Below are 22,109 nucleotides of genomic sequence, written 5' to 3' on the forward strand. Positions count from 1 at the left end.
ACATTTAAACATTACCTCTGATTATAAACCTGAATAAAAGTTTATCAGATACAGTTAAAATGGAAAAAAAAAAAGACATTGCCATCTCATACTGGGGGTAAGGGGTAGAGAATACAAGGCTTCTAGCTCTCTCCTATGAACTTACAAACTGAGAAGTTTATTTAAGATTTTTTTGGGGCAGCACTGAGGCTTGAACTCAGGGCCCCACACTGCTAGGCAGGCGCTCTTACTGTTTGAGCCACTTCGCCTGCTAAACTGAGACGTTTAATCCATTCTTCATCTATATTCAAGGCTCAATCAACTCCCTTTGGTTTTTTGGTGGTTTTTTTTTGTTTGTTTGTTTTTTGGTGGGATTGCAGGTTGAACTCAGAGCTTCATACTTGCAAGGAAGGTGCTCTACTGCTTGAGTCAAACCTCCAGTCCATTTTGCTCTGGTTGTTTTGGAGATAGGATCTCACAATCTATTTTGCCTTAAACAGATATCCTCCCTATGTCACCTTCCCAAGCAGCTAGGATTACATGCATAAGCCACTAGCGCCCAGCTAAATTTTTTAAATGATCACTTAAATTCATTTAGAAGCTATTTGAAAGAAATTATTGTAGTGAAAAAATGAATTAACAAATCTCTTCAACTTCCTAGTTGGAAACCTATTTGCCAGGATATTACCCTTATGGAGTAAAGGCAATCCAAAGGCAGAAGAGCAAGAGTGAGTGAAAAAGGAGAGAGGGGAAGAGGGAAAGGAACATTCAGAACAAAAATTATTTTCTTTTATCCAATTCTGTTTTATACACTTGTTAATCCAAAATGACAAGAGGAAGGAGTATTAAGTTTACCATGGCATGCAGTTAAAATGTTTACATTGATGGTTAAATTAATAGGTGTATCCATGGTACAGACTTAATAATGGTATGATCCTGTGGTTCACCTAATAGTAAGAAATAATAAATAATACATTCTCAAAAAATTTTACATTATATCCTTACACATGCACTCAACTCATAGTTTCATAAATAAAACCTGCCCTTACTTTATGAAGTACACTGGTCTTTTCTTTCTTTCTTTTTTTTTTAGATGTTAGTTGGGACATGCACTAAAGTGATTTCATGATTTATTAATGGGTTAGACCTGGAATCTAGAAAATACTAGTGTATAGTATGGGTAGAAAAGGGTAGCAGTTGGACTAAAATGACTACTAACGTATGTCTCTGAGGGGAAAAGGTCACCCAAAAATATATTTGAAGGGCTTGCTAAATTAAGGGACTTTATTACTTTTAAAAGAAAGTTCTATATTTTTAAAAATACTGACTGCTAATGAATGAGGAAAACAGAACGTTATTTCCTGATAAAAGAATCTAAAATATCCTTTGCTATAGTCTGAATGTTTGCATCCCTCCCAAATTCAAATTGAAACTTAATCCTCATTGTGGTTATTAAGAGGTGGGAGTTTTAGGAGATGTTTAGGTCATGAGGGCTCTGTCCTTATGAATGGAATTCGTGCCCTTCTAAAAGAGGCTTGAGGAAAGGAAGGCTCCCCTTTCAGTTATGTGAAGCCACACAGAAGCAGAGTGAGTCCTCACCAGACATCATATAGTCCACTTTCATCTTGGACTTCCCAACCTCCAGAACTATAAACAATGAAATTATGCTGTTTATAAATTACCAAGTCTAAAGTATTTTGTTATAGCAGCCTGAACACACTAAGAAACTATTATACTCATCTCAGTCTCCTTATCTCCATATTCTTCATTCTTATCTACATACCCTTCCAGGAATGGTGTGAACAGAAGGTTATTACAAAATTGACTTAAAACAACTAATTTCTACCCATTTTTGTCTATTCTCTTCTGAGGGCCAATTTTCTGATATAGAAAATAAGAAGAAAAATATCCCACAGGGTTGTTATAGGGTATAAAAATTTATATAACAGTATTTTGAAATTACAATGCTTATTATAAAACTGATTTTATATGTCTATGACTTTTATACTTTTACATATTCTTTCAAAAAAAAAATCTATCCCTAGCCCCAACACCATATGGCTACCTCTATTTTAAAGGTCCAGGTGAAGTGTCTTAAAAATCATAAAGCAGGATATTGGTGAACATCTCTTAGGTATCTCAGGTGTTCTTTTCTAAGAGAGTATTTAAAATCTATAAAATTTATTTAGTCTTTATTTAGTCTTGAATTTAGATATTGATTAAATATAGTGTGCAAATGGAAGACTGAGAGACTCATACTCTGGATATTTTCCTTCAATATTAGAAAATGATGAATTTCTATATTAATTAAAAGGACTAAATTAGACAAGCATAGTAATGTATAATGTATCTGGAAAGAACTGGATTTAAGTTTGCAATGTATCAACACATGAATAACAAGCAAGATGAAACCTGTAACCCTATTCTAATACACTAGACAGGGCTGGATTCTGCCATTTTATATAAACATAGGGGAAGCCTAACTAGGATCCAAAAGAACAACTGGAATTATTAATGAGAAGGAGAGTCAGGCAACCAGTTCTATTCAAGATCCATTCTCTGAAGCCCACTGTAAAGGTATTTAAAGGAAACTACAAATAAAAGATAACTGACTTAATTCAATGGAAAATAGGATTAAAATGTAAGAAACCCACATAAAAGGAAAAAATAAAACTAAAATTATAAGACACCTACTCTGAATTACTTTTAAAAAGCGAATTACTATTCTGTAGTACACAATCTTTCCTACATCCACAACCTCTATTACTCAGTGTTTTGTTTTGTTTTTTTGGCAGTGCTGGGGATGGAACCCAGGGCCTCAGTTGAACACACTCGGCAAGTGCTACACCACTGAGTTACACCCTCAGCCTTAATGTGCCTTGATACTTATTTGCCTCAACTGAAATTTGGATCTCCCCTGAAGACTACTAGAACAGGAACTGTCCTTGTCCCACAATTCACATAAGGTCCATAAGCTGCTTCTGGAACATCAGACTTCCACTCATCTCCTAGGCTCATAATTCTTTAAATACCTCATTTGGGGGACTTGTACCTCTATTCCAGCCACTACCAGCATGGCCACCTCTTACTTTGTAACTGTGTTACCAATGAAATCTTAAATTCAAGCAACTCTTTCTTTGGTCCCCACCTCACTCAGATGTTTTCCTTCTGAAATTAAGGGAAATGTTTTGGGAATGCAAAGAAACACATGGATGTATTCTGTTCTTAAAGGTATAAGCACATCATTCTAGCATCAAGAAGTTGCTTATTTTAGCTTAAAAGCAAAATATGGAATAGGTTTACAGCTAAAATATAAAGCTATCATATATATAATACAAAGTTTACAGGAGATCCAACCTTTATTTTCATATGTATTCAAATATTCATATATGTACGTGTATTCACATATGTGTGTGTATATATATATATATATGTATTTGAAGAGAGAATTCTTTTCCCCTCCACTGGCATTACGATACACATACAGACTAGACTAGAATATACATATAGTAAATAAATTTATCATACCTCTACATCTGAAGCACTTCGGGGCTGAGCTTGGCATAGCATATTTAATAATTGCAAAATTAATTCTTCAACGTACTGAAGAGCATCATCATTAGACTCAAGAGTAGGATGAACTTGCCCCTGGACCTATAAACAAAAAGCAAAGTGATTAAAATGTGGGTTTGTTTCATCTAATTGAAACTAATTTTAAAATAACTTTTTAGGATATAGGGATGATTACATCCCTTCAGCTTTCATTCAATGCATTTTACAAATGGGTCAAAATAGAAGCAGGATTAGTATTTTGACTTCTCCGTGTTCCAAATCTAGCCCTGTAATTTTAGGCCTTTACAAATCCAGGTACCAGTGGCTCAGCCTGCAAGCCTAGCTACTTGAGAGGCAGAGGATCACAGTTCAAGGCTAGCCTGGGCAAACAGTTCATGGGACTCTATTTTGAAAATATCCAATGCAAAAAAGGGCGACGGAGTAACTGTAGAGCACCTGCCTATCAAGCATGAGGCTTGGAGCTCAACTCCAGTACCACCAAAAAAAAAAAAAAAAAAAAAAAACAAAGCAAAAGATATTGTGACCGTGAAAGAAATCATAATAAATGAAATTCAAGAACCCTTAAAAAAAAAAAAGACCTATTTAAAAAATTTAAATGTGAACTTCTACTGAAAAATGTGAACTGGCCTGTAAGTATGGATTCAATGTTACCCAAATGTCAGTTCTAAACCTTTTTTTCCCAGGCTAATGTACCACACATACTAACAGGTACTGGAGATCCAGTTATCTAACTGTATAATTTGAATACTGTTTTCTTATATCATGGTTTCAATGAGATGCAGCAATGGCAGAGAGTAGGGAGAGGCCAAGTGGTGCCATTTATGCAGGTTGGTTGGTTTGGGTTTCGCCAGGAACCAGTTAGAATAGACATTTAACATTTCTGCTTGGGACTCTGTCCCTGTTTAACTCTGTCTTCTCATTCTCACCAATGTAGCTCCAACACCCAGAATTATGCAGGGCACATACAGTATAAGTATGATAAGTATTTATAAACACAAAGTCACCCTCTATCAAAGTACACAGAATGGGCACTTTGACAATTTGTGACTTTGTCTATTCTGTGGGAAGACTGGTGATCCAATAATCTTTACTTTCTTTTCATGCAACCTTTTCTTTAGAGGCACCTCAGGCCACTGGCCTTTATATAGCTTATATTTTAATAAGGCCGCAAAGTAGCCTTTACTACATCGTATCCCTATGGGTCCAAACTATTCCTTACTAAATAAATGGTAAGAATAAGGCAGTTCCTGCTGGGTGCAGGTGGCTCAGGCCTGTAATCCTTAACTACTCAGAAGGCAGAGATCAGGAGGATTGCAGTTTGAAGCCAGCCCAGCCAAGTAGTTTGTGAAACGCTATCTTGAAAAACTCATCACAAAAAAGGTCTGGTGTAGTGGTTCAAGGTGGAGGCCCTCAGTTCAAACCCCAGTACTGCCAAAAGAAAAAAAAAAAATGAAAGAAAGCAGTTCCTAGAGATGTCAGTACATGCTTTAAGATTCTCCAAAGAGGGGCAGAGCATTATTGGATGAAAGTGCACAGTGTGCACCAGCCAAGGGCATTCAGTATGGTCTGCCTTATTCACTGGCTAAGAGGATAAGCACCTCAATGGGGAAAAATCATTATAAAAAGTGCATTATATAGGGAATTCTAAAAATATACAATAAAAGTACATATACATGTGCATTTCACATACTTTTTGGAGACAAGTAACATTTTAACTACTCATAGAACTGCATGAGGCACTAGATAAGAGTGTGAAGCTTAAAACTATTTTTAAACAATTTTATAGGTAAAGAAATTGAGCTCAAGAATACTTATGTCATTTGCTCAAGCACTTTTAACCACATTCAATATAGCAACTACCAACCTGGCTGTAATTTATCTATTTACAAATCTCCACCCTGTTAGATGACTGAATGGTTATATAGCTAAGATAACAGAGACGTTGGAATCTGAGATTCTGAACTGAACCTTCCATTTACTATGAGGTCATATTCTAACTAATGTGTACAGGTACTGAATCCTATAAATTTATTCCTTTTTAGCATGATTAAACCACCCTTAAAACAAACAAACAAACAACCCTAGAACTTGACACAAGTTTTACTCTGCACACTGAATTACATGCTCCTAATAGCTTACACTGTCTTCTTAGCGATCCTTTATGTTCATGGCTGACTTATCTTCATCTAGCAGGCTACTTCTTTGTGGCTCTTGGTCAGCTTCCTTTCTAAAGAATATTATGACACAATCTATTTTAGTTCTTTGATGTCTCTGCTTCTTTTCAGGTTTCTTGCAGAGTTCCATATCTTTCTTCGCCACTTGAATTGAACTGTTGTCCATCTGCTCCTCTCTGTTCTTCCTTCCAAGTAATCTCATTTACTTCCACATTTTGAACCATCACCTTGTGTGGATGACCTCGTTTATCCTGAATCCTAATTTTAAGACCTATACGTCAAATTACCTGCTAGGTATTTCCACCTAATCTACCAACGTATCAAAGTTAACATTAAAAACAAAAACTTATAAAAGTTACACAAGAAAAGCTATCTCATGCTGGGTGCAGGGGCTCATACCTATACTCCCAACTACTTGTGAGGCAGACATCCAAAGGATCATGGTTTGAGACCAGTCTGGGCAAAAAATTAGTGAGTTCTCCATCTCAACAAACAAGCCAGGTATGGTAGCCTGGAATCCTGTAATCCCCAGTACACATGACATACAGGTAGGATTATCACAGTCCAAGACTGCCTGGGCACGAAGTGCAAGACCCTATTTGAAAAATAACTGAAGCAAAAGGATGAGGGGTTGAACCTGCATGGCTAAAGTGGTAGAGTGTTTGCCTAGCAAGTGGAAGGCCCTGAGTTCAAGCTCCACTACCCTCCAAAAAAGAAAAACTACCTCACACATAGAAGGTATTTAATATTTTTCAAATGAATCTACATATTAAAAACATACAGGCCCTGGCTTCACTAAGATGTATTCCTGAAAACTGTAGCTAAAATTCCTGTCCAAGTCCCCAGCATCACAAACTATAGCTCCAGATTTATAGAACCATAGACTTCTAGAATTAGAAGGGACCTTTAACTCAGTCCTTCTACTTAGCACCTGAGCCAAAGGAGATCACAACAATTCTGTTGCTAATTAGTAATACTATTAGGTATTAAACCTGAGCCTCTGGGTCTAGGCTAGAGCTCTTTCCATTAAACCCCTCAGTGTCAAACCTGGCGAGTGTCCTAGTAGACTAGTAAGTACAGGGAGTGAGTATCCATGAACATACCTTATTTATTAATGGGCTTCTAAAATAAGACTTGGCTTGATATATTGTCCTACTTTAATAAACATTGGTGTGTCATACATGCAAATACAGTTCTGTAAGTCTTCTAACATGAAATGGTAAAATGATCATTGATTACACAAAGAACCCCAATGATCATAAACTTCACTAATATGGTCCCATCACCAGTTGCTCTTCAGTTTCTTCTTTATGGTGAAGCAATCTGAACTATCTGCAGTTTGCAGGAACATGGCATGCAGCGTCACTCACATTGTTCTCATTCCTTCTCTCACCCTTTCATATACCTATCTGACTTTCATTTAAAAGACTCCCTTGTTTATCTTTTTCTAATGTACAGTTTATCTCTTCATTTAATTGACTTATTGAATCTACTGAATACTAGGCCCTCTGTTAAGTGCTAGACATATAGTCCTAGTTAACTGTCTATATGGCCTTATACTTGGCTCTATACCAGGTACTCCCTATACCAGGTACTCTACTCTTATTATTGGCTTTATCATACTGAATTAAAATGACAAATTTTCTTGTCTGTGTTCTCTAGTACTCAGTGATTCTACAATTTGGCAAGGCCTTGTCATTCTATTTATATGTTAATTTTCTCCTTTTTAACTCCAAACCCCTGGCATTCAGGGAATACTCAAAGCCTCTGTTTTATAGCAGTTAGAGACATAAAATATTTCTTTCTTGGCATTAAGACTGAAAAGGGGTGGCCATAAATCTAGAGGTTTGCTTGGTTTCCTTCCAGAGCATATGGCCTTCCAGCATTCCACATACAAAGGCATTGTGAACTGAAATAGATGCTAATGAGGAACAATCAAGTATTTTATAACCACAGCAGTGAAATGAAATGGTTAAAAACAACTTGACACTGCTTGTGATTCTAGCACACAAAATTCAAATGCTGATTAAATGTAGCACTTTGTATAAGTAAAACTTTAGGAATCAAGTTTGAACAGTTTTGATAATTAATAGTTACTAAGAGCCAAATAAAACCTATTAGGTAAATAAATCAAAGAACTAGTTTGCCTGTCAAATTAGGATCACAAAATTCATTTATACAAGAGACTAGTACATTGTTTTACTTCCTTAAAAAACAAAATGATAACTTCAAAAACCTCTGACTGAAAAAACACAGGCACTGATCAATGCATAAAAGTCAAGCAGAGTATGGATTTCTAAAAACACATTGTTCAAGTGGGAGAGATCTGCCTGGCAAGCATAAGATCCTGAGTTCAAACCCACTTGCAAAGCAGGCATTTGAGTCCGCCTCCAGTAATTGTGGAGATGGGGTCTCGCAAACTATTTCCTCAGAGCTGGCCTAGGACCTCCCAGTCTCAGCCTCCCAAGTAGCTAGGACTATAGAGGTGAGCCACTGGTGCCTGGCATAAGGTATTTCTTTAAAAAGCAAACAGAAGTAGTATGTTTCACATACAGATAGAAGAAAAATGCTTTTCTTCCATGAGATGGTTTTACAGCAAGTGTTCCATCATAATGAAAATGGTACTCAAAGAGATTTAGTAGATCAAATGATCCAAATTGTTCAAAACTATACAGAATAGGATTACCCTGACTGATATATGACAGCACCAGAAGCCATCTACAACTGATATTTACTGAGTTTACATGTGTGTGTGTCTTATAAGCAATTATAATAAACAATACGTTTGGGTTTTCCCTTAAATGCAGTTTCCAAAAACATTACATTTAATACTTACGTTTATTGACATAGAAAACTTTATATATTTCTTTAAGTGCAATTAAAGTAATTTAAATATAATAAATGCAAATACTTCATTAAGAATTAGTGATAACCATGAATAAGAATTTTAAATCACCATGACAGTAATTCTTCTTTTAAGTTATAATCACCATATTCATTTAAAGATGCCACCTCTTGAATTTTAAACCTTCCTTAAGCTTCTATCTTGGCTTCTATCTTGACAGTTTGTTTTGTATGTAGGAATTCCTAGCTGATTCTAGGATAATTTTATTTTGTGGAATCAAAAAACAAAGAATTTGGTCAATATCAATTCCTAGTTGTTGTCTCATACATGAGTCCTCCAAGTATATTCAGGAAACCAGTGTGAACTGCCAGAAAATACTGTTGAATTCTGATGAAACTTTAATAACATTTCTAGCTAATGGCTCTCTCAACAATGGAAAGGCTTTTAGATTATATTTTGTCATGTCTTAAAGCCAAATCTGCTACTTTTATTTATAAATGAGAGAATTTGAAATGAAGCAGGTATACACAAAACCTCTATTTACAACAGCAAGTAATAAAGATTTAGTGATTGAAAGCTCTCTCACTGTTATGATTGTTTGGTGTTTATTTCTCCTCACTTGGAGATTAGTTTAGAAATGAAGCAGAAATTGTTCAAAAAAATTTAAAAAGACAAAATTCATATTTGAAAACATATCTTTCTCATAAAGTTAAAAATATTTCTTTTTTTTTTTTTTGGTGTCTGTTAATTACCCCTTAGTCCCATGTATGTGACAATTTCCTTTTTTTCCTACCCCCCTCTCCCTCCTCTTCCATTGCTTACTGGGGACAAAAAAATGAATTAAGGACATGACATCTGCCCTCAAATAGTTCACAGAGAAGCTAGACATGCAAACAATTAACTATAACACAATGTGATGATGGCTAAAATGGAATCATACTTAAGTTACAATGATGACCACTATTGGTCATTGGGGGAGGTAATATCAAAATTCTTCACTAGAAAAAACACACTTTTAAACTGGGGTATAAAGGATGAAGAAGTGTGGTTATAGCAGGTAAGGAAGATAAGTGTTTACTACAGGGGCTAGCATATAAATGGCACAGAGGCCAAGAACAAAATGTTATGTTGGGGATACTATGAGTTGGACCAAAGTGGGGTGAGTTTGGACTGGAGAGATCATTCTGGTATAACACACCAAGGAGTTATGAAGTGAAACATTGTCAGTATGAAGGATGAGTTTAAAAGAAATGAGGTTGAAGGAAGCAAAACTAGTTGGAATAATGTGCAAGGCTCTTGAAAGACCAAGAACCAACACAAAAACAGAAAGAGGTGAAAATGAAGAGACTATTAAGGAGAGGGACATAGGTCTGGATAATTATTGGGGAGGAGAGAAGGGGGACAAGAGGCAGCAATGAAGGAGAATCACCTACTTAACCAGGGCAGAAAATACTAGAAGACTAAATTATATGGAAAAGAAAATACTAGAAGATAATATTTTATAGAAAAGATAAGAAATTCAAGTCTGGGACTGGGGTGTGGCTTAAATGGTGGAGTGCACAGAGTTCAGATCCCAGTATTGCTAGCTAAATAAATAAATAATCAAAGGAAACAAACCAAAAATTGTTTTTTTTAATCAAGGTTCCTAAATTTTTAAATTTTTATTTTGGTGGTGAATTCTTTGCCCTACCAGTGTTTCAAATATTCAAGTAGAAAAACAGTATCTGTAAGGTGCTTATGGCAGAAATATATTTACTATTAACCTACTAACTATTGTAACTACAGAAAGTAAAGACTTTACTTAATGAATATTTATTTTTAAAAAAATTAGAAGATCAGTGGCTCTAATAGTGGCTCTAATAAAGTGATTAGAAAGGGTAAAAATACTATTACATATTTGAACAAAATATAGTCACATAATAGTACAAGAAGCTTTGAACTACATATGGCAAAAAAATAAAGTGTGTATATATAACATAGTAAAAGGTTAACATCACAAATTTTTATATAAAAGCAATAAAAAAAGATAGTTAATATATAGCAAGAAACTTTAAATTATAAGAAATATAGTTACTAAAAAATCCTACCTCATACACCTTAAGAAAATTTTAAGTAGATTCATGTTTAACAAATGTTTTAAATACATACACACATTTAACTCTTTAATCAAGACTAAACAGCAAATGGTACCACGAGCTCTAATTATATCATAAATCATGGAATCTCTCAGAAATGGATAAGAAATAACAAAAGAACACAAGGATCTCATGAAAGGGCTTCTCACTGACCAAAGATGGGCTAATTTAAAAGCAAATCAACTATAATTGATCAAAATACATTGACTTTTGACAAACCTGAGTCAAATGATACTTAAGAACAAAACAACCTTGATCTTGGACTTTCTAGCTTCTAGAACTATGAGAAATAAATTTCTGTTATTTTAAAAATAAAAAATCATTGAGCAGCCCGGAAATAACTGTGGTACCAGTTCTTTACCCTGAAAGTATTAAATATATATCCTTCTTTTCCTGTCTGAACTACACTTTGGAATAATTAAACACCCTAGTTGATGAGGAATGATTCCTTACAGAAGGACTAATACTAAAAATAGAAAGAGAGTTATAAAACCACCAACTGACAACCTGCACCACATAAATTCAATTATTAATAAATAAAACCACTGTAAAAACAGCTGCTCTTCATAAAGGAGGAGTCAGGCTGTTATCTGACTCCTGATCAATATTAGTTGGCATCACTAAAAGTGGGAACAGATTTGATGCAGTGTAAAGGCACAGCACCATCTGAGATGTTCTCACCAACACAGCTAAGAATAAACCTACTCAGGCCAGTAAAGCTTGAAACTATGACAGATATAAGGATAATTTAAAAGTTATCACAAGGTGGGTACAGTGGTTAAGCCTGCAACCCCAGCTACTGGAGTGGCAGAGATCAGGAGGCTGGAGATTCAAGGCCAGCAGGGGCAAAAAAGTTAGTGAGATCCCGTATCAACACACAAGGTGGGTATGGTGGTGCATGCCTGTCATCCCAGCCCCTGGGAGGCCATAGGTAGGAGGATCACAGTCAGAGGTGAGCCTCTGCATGAAAAATAAAGCAAAAAAGGGTTGAAGGTATGATTCAAGGGATAGAGTGCCTGCCTAGCAAGCAAGAGGCCCCTTAATTCAAATCCCATTACTACCAAAAACAAACAAAAAAGGTTACCACCAGGAAACAACAGAAAAGTTTGTAATGTTTAGTGTCTTGCAAGACAACTTACTCTGTTTTTATAAGTGAACTCAGAGAGGAAAGTCTGGAGCTGAAAGAAATTTAAGAGACATAGCAACTATGAGTAATAGGTAGACCTTGTTTGGCTTTTGATTCCAGTAAACCAACTGCAAAGGTGACACTTGAGACAACTGAAGAAACTTAATTTCCCACTGGCCTACGTACATGACACCAGGAAATTATTTTTAATCTTGATAGCTGTGACAATGGTATTGCAATTATACAAGAAAAGATGCATGTCATCAGATGGCCTCTGATGACTGATTTGTTTTAAAGTACTGCATAGGAAGAAAAAGTAGAGTAGAAGCAAACATGGCAAAATCTAGGTAACTCTTGCCTCTAATGACAGGTACATAAAGATTCACTGTTCTTCCTACATTGTTTACTGCATGCTTTGAGGTAAGCACACATTACCTAAGGAGCTTATCAACAACAGACTACATACCAACTATTACCCTACTCCCCAGGATGGATCTGAATCCTCAACAATCCCTCAAGAGATTCTTGCACATGGTCCCGATTCCACACTTTGAGAAATGCTAACAGAGGAAGAAACTCCTGAAGTCCTACATGTATCTGGAGAAGTCAGGGGAGGATTCACAAAAGAGCCATAGCTTGTGCTAACTTTTGAAGAAAGACAGGAAATTTGCTGGGCAAATCAAATGGAGAGGGCAGTACTGAAGGAGTAACAGAGAAACACAAGAGATTTGGGAGAGTACATGCTGTGGTTTGGTATGGTAAGACTATAAAGAAGCATGAATAGCAACAGATGGATGGAGATGAAGTAGGCAAGAGACAGAACATAAAAGATTTGGTATTGCACATTAAGAAAACTAAACTACAGCCCGGTGTGGTGGCACATTCCTAGAAACCCAGTTCTTGGGAGTAGAAGCAAGAGGACTGTGAGTTCAAAGTCATCCTGGACTACATAGCAAGTTTCAAGCCAGTCTGGGATATAGTGAGACACTATCTCAAAAAAAAAAAAAAATGCTGGGGGTATAGCTCTATAGTAGAGAGCTTACCTAGCATGTGCAAGGCCCTAGGTTTTGATCCTCAGGACCTGAAAATCAGAAAAAAAGAGGAAGGGGAAAAAGAAAAAAGAAAGAAATACAGAAAAATTAAACTACAATATTTAAGATACTGATGTGTAGGGAATTTTTATTTTACATTCTAAATAGTTTAGTTATGGAGCTTTAGAAACATAAACCATCATACTTTGAGACCAATCTTCTTTTATTTTTTTTTTAATTGAGACAGGGTCTTGCTATAACTAGACTAACCTGGAGCTCACTATGTATCCCAGGCTAGCCTCAAACTCAGGCTCCTCCTGCTTTAATCTCCCAAGTGCTGGCATTATAGAGGAGCACCACCATGCTCAGCTGAGGCCATTCTTTTGTCTTAGAAAATGATCATGTTAGTTTTTAATTTATAGAAAGACAGTGTATCAATGTCATAAGGTTACTTTTCAACTACATTCCTATGCTGTCTATAAGCTAAAATTAGGCATTAAAAAGTACGTAGTAAAATAAAATACAAGTAGAATGGATGAAAATTACACAGCATCCCCACATGGTCCCATTGTATATATAAGAGTATTGCATGTGTATGTGTATTTCCTAGTTCTATCCACTGAGATGGCCTAACAGCGTTGATACCTTGGTAGCAGCAAACATAGCCAGTGCTTAGTCTTGGTTTCTACAACATTCTCCAGTAAGAGGAACCAGGGTGCCACGGAGAATGGCTGATCCCAGTTCTGGGGAAGGGTATATACTAGCGCTAGAGTACCTGGCAGCACCAGTAAAGAAATGCCCCAAAACAGAAAGGATGAGGGTATGTCAAAAGGACATAAGGGGTAAGAGGGGCAGAGTAGCTCAAGCAGTGGAGCACTTGCCTAGTATGTGTGAGTTCAAACCTCAGTCCCAACCAAAAAAAGAAAAAAAAAAGACATAAAGAGAGGACTAGGAATGTAGCTCAGTGTTACAGCTGCTTGCCTAGCATGCACAGAAAAAAAGAAAAAGAAAAAATATGCGGGTTGCAGATGAAGTAGTACTTAGAAGAAAACCTAAGGTCTTAAAGTTTATATAAGAAAAGAAGAGAGAAAAAGTAACGGACAGCAAGTGGCAGTGCACCCTTGTAATCCCACCTACTCAGAAGACTGAAGCAGAAGTACCTCAAACTTGAGGCTAGCATGGCAAAAATGAGACCCCGGCTTAAAAAGCAAACAAAAGAAGGAAGTGTCCTCCTGCCTTCCCTTCCTTCTTTCCTTCCTTTCTGGCAGCACTGGGGTTTGAACTCAGGGCCTCACAGCATGCATCACTTGTCTAGCAAGTGTACTTGTGTACACTTGTGTACTGGAGTTCAAACTCCAGTACAGCCAAAACAAACAAGCAAACACACACAACAAAAAATGAAAATGAGCTAAGCATTCAAATTAAGAAAATGGGGGAGGAGGGTGACAAAATTCCCTAAAGAAGGAAAGAAATAAAAGAAAAACAACAGTCAATAAATAAAAAACAAAGTTGATACGTTGAAAACCACTAAGTAAATAGAAAAAAATGCTAGGAGACTGATCAAGGGGAAAAAAAAGGAGAAGACAAAGAAATACCATTATATAAAAAAGGAGGGCATAACTGTCAATACAGTGGAGTTTAAATCATAAATGTCTACACCATGAACAAATTGGGTTTATTTCAGGATCAGAAATTTACTCAACATAAGTAAATCTGTTACTGCAATTCTCACATTGACAGATTTAATGGAGAAAAATCATCACAATAGATACAAAACAGGTTAACAATTTATACACAAAGACTCATAGTGTAGAAATCAAAGGGCATTTCATGCACTTGATGAAGGCTAGAGCAAACATTACAGTCAATACAGAAAGAAATACCTAGAAAGCCAGGGACAAGACAATGATGCCTATTATTATGGTATCTATTCAAGACTGTGCTGGAGGAAGTAGATAAGATAAGAAAAGGCTGGGAAAAAAAGAACAAAACTGGGACTGGCAGAGTGGCTCAAGTGATACCATGCCTGAGATCCTAAGTTCAAACCCCACTGCCACCAAAAATAATGAAAAAAAGAAAGAACAAAACTGTTATTACTAACAAGGAATGTAATCACCCTCACTGAAAACCTAAAGTAATCTACATAAAAATGATTGGAATTAATAAGTCACCTTGGTAAAATTGTTGAAACAATCTACAAAAGACAGCTGCATTGCTGGCTATATAAGTAGCAAACGGGATGCTGGGTATCAGGCCCAGGGCCTCCAGCATGGCAAGCAAGTGCTCTACCACCGAACTACAACCCCAGTCCAGAAAGTACTTTAAAAAAAAGTATAGGGGGGAGGGAGACAGAAGAGTGGCTCAAGGGGTAGAGCCCCTACTTCGCAAGTGCGAATCCCTGAATTCAAACCCAGTCCCACCAAAAGAAAAACAAAAAGGTAAAGGTTGTCATGGTGATTAAATGAGATAACGCATTTGAAGAACATAGCACTTAACAAATATTTTTTAAAGTCCATAAAAAAAAAAGCCTTGAAAATAACACAAATTTATGGTGCCTATAGAAAAATAATCATATACAATATATACAAAACCTAAGTAGAAAAATCCAAAAAGTATAATAACATTTAAAAGGCTTTAAGTGATAGTAAGTACTATAATATCTCTGGGTGCTGGTGGCTCATGCTTTTAATCTTAGTTACTCAGGAGGCAGCGATCAGGATTGCTGCTCAACGCCAACCCAGGGAAATAGTTTGCAAGACCCTATCTCAAAAAAACCCATTTCAGAAAAGAGTTGGTAGAATGGCTTAAGGTCCTGTGTTCAAGTCCCAGTACCAAGGAAGCGGGGGGGTGGGGGGAGAGAAGTACTATAATATCATAACTGAGTCAATTTTCCCATAATGTAAATATTAAAGTTCTTAATAAAATTGAAACAGTATTTTTCAGATGCATTAAGATATAGATCCTAAACTTAACTAGAAGAACCGAGAATAACTAAAGCACTCCTACAGAAAAATCAGACAAAAGGAATTTTTCCTTCCAGATAAAACTATGTTCTTGCCAAATAAGGTATTAAGCTACAATAATTAAGACAGTGTGAGACAGTGTAGAAACAGCTTCTAAGGAGCCCCCATAACAGAAGCAGTAGTGCAGATTCACGGGGACATATAGTGTTAGGACAACTGGAAAATCACTCATATCACACATCATAAACAAAAACTAACTGGACACAGATCAAGTACATAACTGTGACAAGAAAAATTTAAAAATCCTTTACAGAAAGGTTATTATTTATTGAAGGATAACTCTACAACATGAGGTAGAAAAAAATTTCTTTAAAAAGTACAAACAGAAAAATCATAATTCAATTTCATAATTTAAAGAACTGTTGCAGGAGCTCACACCTATAATCTCAGCTGATTGGGAGGACTGCAATTCACTGATAGCCAAGACAAAAAAGATTGTGAAATCCTATCTCAACAAAAAAGACAGGCGTGTGCTGTGTGCCTGTGATCCCAACTATGCAGGAAGCATAAGTAAGAGGATCATGGTCATCCTGAGGGGGGAAAAAAACAGGAGACTTTATCTCAAAAATAACCAAAAAAAGCTTTAGAAAAGGATGGGCATGGCTCATCACCTGCCCAGTAAGAACGAGTCCCTGAATTCAGTTCCCAGTACCACCCAAAAAAGTAATAACACATAAAGACAAAGAACTACTTCATTAAAATATCACAAAATGTGCAAAGATAAGTCATACACTGGGAGAAAAAAATGGAACATATATAACCTACAAAGGATAAACAATGTGTATTAATAAAAACAAATACCTCAATTTTAATAGAAGTCATGTGTTCATAGAAGTACCCGTTAAATATTACAAAGGTATTCAGCTATAATTAGTACACACAAAGAAAAACTATATTGCTTTATACCTTCTATTTTGACAATAACTTAAAAATCTGGAATATCAAGAGCTGGTAAGATATAAAGAAATGAGGGTTTTCATCCATTCCTGATGGGAATATAAGGCAATAATCTTTGAGTGAGTCTGGGCTACCTAGCAAAGTTGAATACAAACACACAGCAATTCTACTTCTAAGTACATTAACAACTCTTATACATGTGCAACAGATGAGCAAGCATCAAAATGCTCAATAGTCATGTTTGGAAAGTAAAACTTGGAAGAAACCTGAATGTCCACCAACTTTAGAATAGATCAATACATTGAAGTCAATTCATAAAATGTAGTATTACCAGTGGAAATGAATGACCTAGAAGCTACACACAGTAACAAACGAATCTCAGAAATATAATAGTATGCAAAAATACAAGTCACAGAACAATATGATCCCTTTTACATCAAGTCTGGAAAGAAGCAAAACCAAAGAAGTGTTGTTTAGGAATTTATACATATGTGACAAAACTATAAAGCAATTATTAACACAGAACTCTGCATGTTGTTACTTCCAGATAACTGAAGAAAAGACACAATCAGGAAAACATAGCGGATTTATAAAATGTTAAAAATAATTTATTTCTTGGACTGGAGGCTCAAGTGGTAGAATGCCTGCCCGGCAAGTACAAAGCCCTAAATTCAAACCCCAGAAATAAATAAATATATATCTTAACCTTCACGTTTGTGTTACGAACATAGATGTTCATTTTACTTTTCTTGAAACCAAGCACATACAAGTTATATGCACTGTTTTCAAATGTATTATATATTTCAAGCCTTTAAGCAAATTAAGGAAATATGATGGATATTTTTATATATTACTTTTCTAGTTTTGAAAATTTTAAGTAATTTCTTCAATGTAAGAAGGATGTCCTACAAAAAAAGCTTGAAATGCAATGCATTACATAAGTTTAAGGCAGTGAGAAAATAAAGAGTGCTAAGAGTAATTAGTGTTAACTAATCATAAAAAATAGTTTATCGCTTCTTAAAGTAATTGGGGATATTCTTATTTTTAATTTGGATGCTGAGTATTGAGTGAAACCAAAAAAAAATATGCAACTATAAAACTGGTCCTGGAATTTAGGAGTTTGAGAACTGCCCAGTGATAACCAAATTAGAGTTGATGACTAACAACAAAAAAGTATTTTATTGGTGGTAGAGCTAATTAACTATTTAAAAGCTTAGAAGGAAGAACTGCGAGCACCTAGCTGAAATACAGACTGTAAAATAATCTTTCTGTAGCTATACTATAAGATAATGCTTGGTATCAAAAATGTTTTAAAGTTAATCAATATTGTAATAAAAAGAACATGCTTACTCAACCTTTAAGATGAACTGGAAATAATTTGGATATTTTGTTCATAAGTTTTTAAAAAATTAAATATTTTTGCTAATTTCAATATTTAGAAATAAGAAGCCACAGCAGATTGTTCAGAATAAGAAAGACCTGAAAAGTGGTTTAGTCTGATTTTTCTCTTCTACTTTTATTGAAATAAAATCAAACTATGCTTTCTAGTCAGAATTTAATTGGTTAGTTATTTGTCATTAACACTTCAGAAACAATCAGTTAATGAGTATCGAAGACACTAGTCTTTTATTCTGATTATACAATCAATAAAATTGGATCATATTGATTTCATCAGTCACATTTAAATTGAAAATGGACTAATTTGAAATGGACTGTATAGTGCAGTTGGGAAAACGTTTTGTGTTTAAGCATATACAAAGTACGTAACAAATATATACCTATAGGTTTACTAAAGAAAGACTAAAAGGTTCTGTAATTGAACTGCAATCCCCCTCATCTCTGCCTCCCGAGTAGCTAGGATTATAGGCGTGAGTCATTAGTGCCCACCTTTTTTTTTTTTACCCCCTTTGGTTTTTTGAGATAGATTCTTTATATAGGCCTTGAACTCACAATCCTCTTGCCTCCCCCTCCCTGTAATGCTGAGATTACAGATGTATACTACCACAACTGGCTATATTATTAAATTTTTAAAGTCATGTGAATTTTTTAGCTAAACTTCAGATTTAAAGACAAATATTATTGCTGTAAAGAACAATATTGACCATATATATGAATTTTAAATTTAATTTTTTTCAAATTTCCCTTTTAGTTTATAAATAGGAGCTGACCATTCACAAATTTCTAGATTGATTAAAAACATTTACTGAGACTTCTCCGTAAAGAATATTCTCCTAGGTTCTATACAAAGGATACAGATAATGATTCCTATTAAGAGTTAATAATAAATATGGGGGTAAAAAACACAGACACTGAGTTAAGCTTCTATAGTTACAGAAGCTTAAGTGATGAGATGAAAGAACCGGGATGACAGTGCACAAGTTCTGACTTAGGGGTGCCTCACAGAGATAGTTTGAAGGACTAGGGCATGGCTCAGCATGGTCAAGTAGGACAGCAAGCTTGAGACCCTGAGCTCATCCCACTACAGCCAAAAAGGCAAAAAAAAGTTTAAAATATAGTGCATTATATTAAAAAGATAAAAAGCTGAGAGAGCACTAAGAGTAATTAGGGCTGACTAAGCATAGCTGCCTCATTTCTTTGGCCACCAGTAGCTTACTGCACACTTGTCACACACCATATTTTTAAAATTGTTTTTATTAGCACACATTAATAGTACAAGGGGACTTCACTGTGATAATTCCATAGATGTACAATGTACTTTGAACAAATTCACCCCCTCTATTATATTCCCCTAACCTCCCTGCCCCACTTTCTCAAACAGTATTTGGTGGGTTTCTTTATGCACGTAGGTAGAGGTGTGTGTGCATGTGTGTGTGTGTCATAAATTGATTCTCCCCCCACAGTACCTTCTCCCTTCCCCCTCCCCAGTGATTTCCCCTTATCATATTTTAAGTACAAGTTAGGGCCAAAAAGAATTATATAGTGAAACTCCTGACTGTTAGAAATATGTATGTTGAAGAGATATTGCCCCAAAATTGAGTTTGAAATTTTCATCCAGAAGCATTCCTTTTCTAATGTCACTGTTTGCTCTAGGAAGAACAGTCTTAATTTGATTGATGTCAGGAATTATTTGATTTATCCCAGAACATTTGCTCATACTGCCATGCCTTTTTACGTGCATCCCGCTCTACCTTTAGGACTTCCCCTTCATCCTCGCCAGCTGAGATTCTAATGGTCCTTTCAAGGCACTACTGTAATAGCAATTCACTCCATCACCCAGGGTCTCATGCATGCCAGGCAAGCACTCTACCCACAGTCAGTCTCTCCCTCCCTTTTTAGATAGTTGAACACTGATTACTGCCATTGTTTCTCTCAATGAACTGAAAGGTCTTTGAAGACAGGGCACTGTGTCTTTTGCGTTGATTTTTGTCCACAACGCATTAGTGTATTAGTGAAGTGAGAAGACAGCATTCCAAATGAATAAGAGAATTAGCATGTACATATGAGAAGGGGAGAGAGGGGATGAAATCAAAAAGGGTTGAGTACAGCTGAACATGGGCCAGATGCAGGCACATTTACTAAGATGAGAAATATACGATGAGCTATTTTTGAATAGGTGGGAGAGGGAACAAAGAGATGAAGAGTTCAGTTCTAGACTTCACTATGCTTGAGAGATCTTAGAGATATGAAAATAGCAAACAAGTAGTTTAAAAATTGATAAACCAGCCTGGAATTTTTATCATATAACATCTCTATCATACAAGTAATTGTAAACACCTGCTCTCCCGTGACCTGAGGTCCTGCAGTGTCCCCACTTTCCACTAACTAAAGGGTTTCACACCTGACAGAGCAGGGTACCTATTCAGACCAGACTGCTAATATCTAAGTCATTAGATATTTTGAATATGGTTCCTATATCATATAAGAGATGCATTTATGAAAAACTAGGGGGTGGGAGATGATAAAACCTGAAATGAATTTAAACAATTTAAACAGCCAACTTTTATTTTTTTCTGTAAACCAAAAATTAAGACTTTTCTAGGGCTGAGCACTCACCAGTGCCCAGGCTAATACCTGTAGTCCTAACTACTTGGGAGGCTGAGATCGGGAAGATTGAGATTCAAGGCCAGTCCAGATAAACAGTTCATGAGATCTCCCATCTCCAAAATAAGAGCAAAATGGACTAGAGGTGTGACTCAAGTGGTAGAGCACCTGCTTTGCAACCATAAAGCCCTGAGTTCAAATCCCAGTCCCAGCCAAAAAAAAAAAGCAAGTATCCTTTCTGGGCTGCTGTCTATTTTAAACCAGCCATCCTGGATGGGCTTTAATCTTAGCACTGCTGACATCTTGGGGAATAAGCCACTTGTGAGAGGGGCGGGTCTGAGCACTGCAGCATGCTTAGCCACACACCTGGTCCCCAACCACTAGATGCCATTAGCTGCAACAGCAAAAAATATCTCCAACATCCACAGATGTCCCCTGGGGCCCAAATTACAGCTGCTCCAGAACCACTCCTTGCCTACCTCTTTCCACATGTGACTTGGCTCCTTGCCCTATTAACAATTTTCTTGGCCCAAAATAAAATATCTCTAACACTTCATAACTCTCCAACCTAGCCTAGCAGACTTCCTGTTCTCTAAAGAGTGATGTATATTCTCTTACAATATTCCTTTGTTTTCACGAGTTCACATTTTATTTACATCCCAACATTTAAAAATAGTGAAGTGCGTATGTATCTACATCTTACATATGAACTGACACTCACAGAAATCACACCTTTTTAAAGCAAGAGTAGGTGACATATTTAAAACTTGAAATAAAATTTTAAAGAATTAATCAAAATATATCCCAATAAAAGACAAAGAAAATTTCAAATAAAAATCTCTTTATAAGCTGGTGGAGTGGCTCAAGTGGTAGAGCACCTGCCTAGTAAGTAAAAGGCCCTCAGTTCAAACCCTAGTACTACAAAAAATAAAAAATAAAATAGCAGGAAAATCTTTTTAAAAACAAGTCAAAGCTGGGCACAGTGGCTTATATCTATAATCCTAGCTACTCATGAGGTGGGGATCAAAAGGATCAGGGTTCAAGGCCAGTCCAGGTGAAAAGTTCACAAGACCCCCCAACTCAAGAAATAAAAGTTGAGTGTGGTAGCATGCACCTGTCATCCCAGCTGCACAGGGAATGTAAATAGGAGGATTGTGGTCCAGGCTGGTCTGGGCATAAATGCAAGGCCCTATCTCAAAATAATCAAAGCAATAAGGGCTGGAGGTGTGGTTCAGGTGATATGTATCTGTTTTAACAAGTGCTAGGCCCTGAGTTCAAACACCAGTACCGCCTCCCCTCCAAAACGCAAGTCAAATATAAATGT

At 36.1% G+C, this 22,109-nt stretch overlaps 1 protein-coding gene across 3 annotated transcripts in view; it reads right to left on the reverse strand.

The window, feature by feature from the left end:
• The window catches only part of Sos1 (SOS Ras/Rac guanine nucleotide exchange factor 1), a 137,168-nt gene that overhangs the window by 65,284 nt on the left and 49,775 nt on the right, over positions 1 to 22,109 (reverse strand). For 2 of the 3 annotated variants that reach the window (XM_020161976.2, XM_074049536.1), the window contains exon 2: positions 3,508 to 3,633. In XM_020161976.2, coding sequence (XP_020017565.1) covers positions 3,508 to 3,633 — 126 coding nt within the window. Of the gene's footprint in view, positions 1 to 3,507; positions 3,634 to 5,691; positions 10,374 to 22,109 lie in introns of those variants that run through there. The other variant, XM_074049537.1, reaches the window with a different exon arrangement.

Source organism: Castor canadensis, chromosome 12 (genome assembly GCF_047511655.1).
Source record: "Castor canadensis chromosome 12, mCasCan1.hap1v2, whole genome shotgun sequence".
NCBI lineage: Eukaryota > Metazoa > Chordata > Mammalia > Rodentia > Castoridae > Castor > Castor canadensis.